This window comes from Solanum tuberosum, unplaced genomic scaffold (genome assembly GCF_000226075.1).
Source record: "Solanum tuberosum cultivar DM 1-3 516 R44 unplaced genomic scaffold, SolTub_3.0 scf00158, whole genome shotgun sequence".
NCBI lineage: Eukaryota > Viridiplantae > Streptophyta > Magnoliopsida > Solanales > Solanaceae > Solanum > Solanum tuberosum.
In genome coordinates, this window is record NW_006239083.1 from 1191412 (window position 1) to 1193118 (window position 1707).

The 1707-nt window shown below is 36.8% G+C and overlaps 1 protein-coding gene across 1 annotated transcript; it reads right to left on the bottom strand.

The window, feature by feature from the left end:
- Nucleotides 1-240: 240 nt before the first annotated feature.
- LOC102597235 (mitogen-activated protein kinase kinase kinase 3-like) lies at nt 241-1391 on the bottom strand. Its single transcript, XM_006353655.2, has one exon. The coding sequence runs from the start codon at nt 1261-1263 to the stop codon at nt 241-243; it is 1023 nt and encodes a 340-aa protein (XP_006353717.1). The 5' UTR covers nt 1264-1391.
- Between the last annotated feature and the right edge of the window lie 316 nt (nt 1392-1707).

The following is a 1707-nucleotide window of genomic DNA, read 5'->3' on the forward strand; positions in this document are numbered from 1 at the left end:
CACAGATATAACAACTCGCTTTTCTTTATAAAGAATGTTGATCATTTATACAGTTTTTTTTTTATTAAACTAATAAGGGGCTGCACGTGAGATCATCTTCGTCACACGTTGCCTACATACCCCCAAAAGAAATCCTAAAGAGGGATCAAGCCCATACATACTTATCTATATATATACAAATCAATTTTTATTATGTATCTATCTATTGTCAGTACCCAGTACCCTTCCACAAGTTTCATTCTATACTTCCTTCAGATCTGTCAATTGCCTCACGAATTTACGATTGCCGATCTTGGATGTTATCTTCTTTATTGGTTTGTCTAGAAGGGGCTTCGGGTCCAGCAATTGCCTCGAGAATTTATGATGGCCGATCTTGAATGTTATCTTCTGGATTGGTTTGTGTAGTGAATCGCTCTTCTTCTTCCTTGTTAGTGCTGTGTTGGCTACTTTGGATGAATTCTGCAGAAAAGTATGGTTCAAGAGCATGTCTGCAGTCCAACGCGAGCTAGGATTCTTCACAAGACATTTTTCCAGAAAATTTTGAGCCTCATTTGACAACTTTGAATTCTGAAACTTTGGTTCCTCAAACTCGATTTTGTCCAACACATCATCACCATCTGCGTCTTCCCAAAGTGGTGTCCGCGTAATCAGCTCATAGACAGTACAGCCAAGAGCCCAAATATCAACTTGTGAGGTATACTCAGTGTTAATCACGGATTCAGGTGCCATATATCTTTCTGTTCCCCTGATAACTCCCTGTTTTTGGTTCATGCCCTGTTCCAAGGTCACGGAGAGCCCGAAATCAGCGATCTTGGCAGTTTTGTCCCTGCCCACAAGGAGAATATTGCCAGGCTTGATGTCGCAGTGAATAATTCCATTGTTGTGTATGCAACTGAGCCCTAAAAGAACATTCTTCGTGTGTTTCTTAACTTCAGACTCCGACAGTGAATTGCAGTTCTGAAGACGATCAGCAAGGCTTCCTCCTGAAGCATACTCGAGCAATAAGTTGTAAAGATTGACGTTATCTTCAAAAGAGACATTAGCTCCGAAACAGTGAACAATGTAAGGTGAATGTTTGAACATTTGGAGGATTTCGACTTCTTCTTTCAACGATTGAGAAGCACCGTAGTTGCATGATTTGAGGGCGATGAGAGATGGAAGAGTAACACCACGAAATAGTGCGTTGGAGGTAGAAGCTAACGAGACAACACCGAATCCACCTTGACCAAGAGTTGTGCCTCTCTTCCACAATAATCCCGCCATTGGAAATTAAGAATTGAATGTGCAGTATGTTTGTAGTATATTATTATAACAATACATTAGATAGTAATTTATAGATGATATGTTTTCCTTTCCTATACCTAAATGGATTCTTACAGTTTCTTAAAAGATGAAAAAAAACGATTACATCTATATTTCCCTTACAAATGTCTATTTTAATTTGGTTTAAAGGTTTTTGTTTCCTATTTTTTCCTTCTATACTATTCTTCTCCTGTATTTTCCTATTCCTTCAGGATTAATTTAATTCAATTTCGTTTTTATTTTCCTAAATAAAATTTAAATTTATTCTTTATTGAAAAAATCCATGTATTGGTATGTTAGAGTACTTCATGTTTTTCTTTAGTTCACGGGTATTTTTTATTCTTCTCACAAGTGAATTATTTTTTCACTTCTTTGATTCAACGAATAATTTGAATTTGAATATCT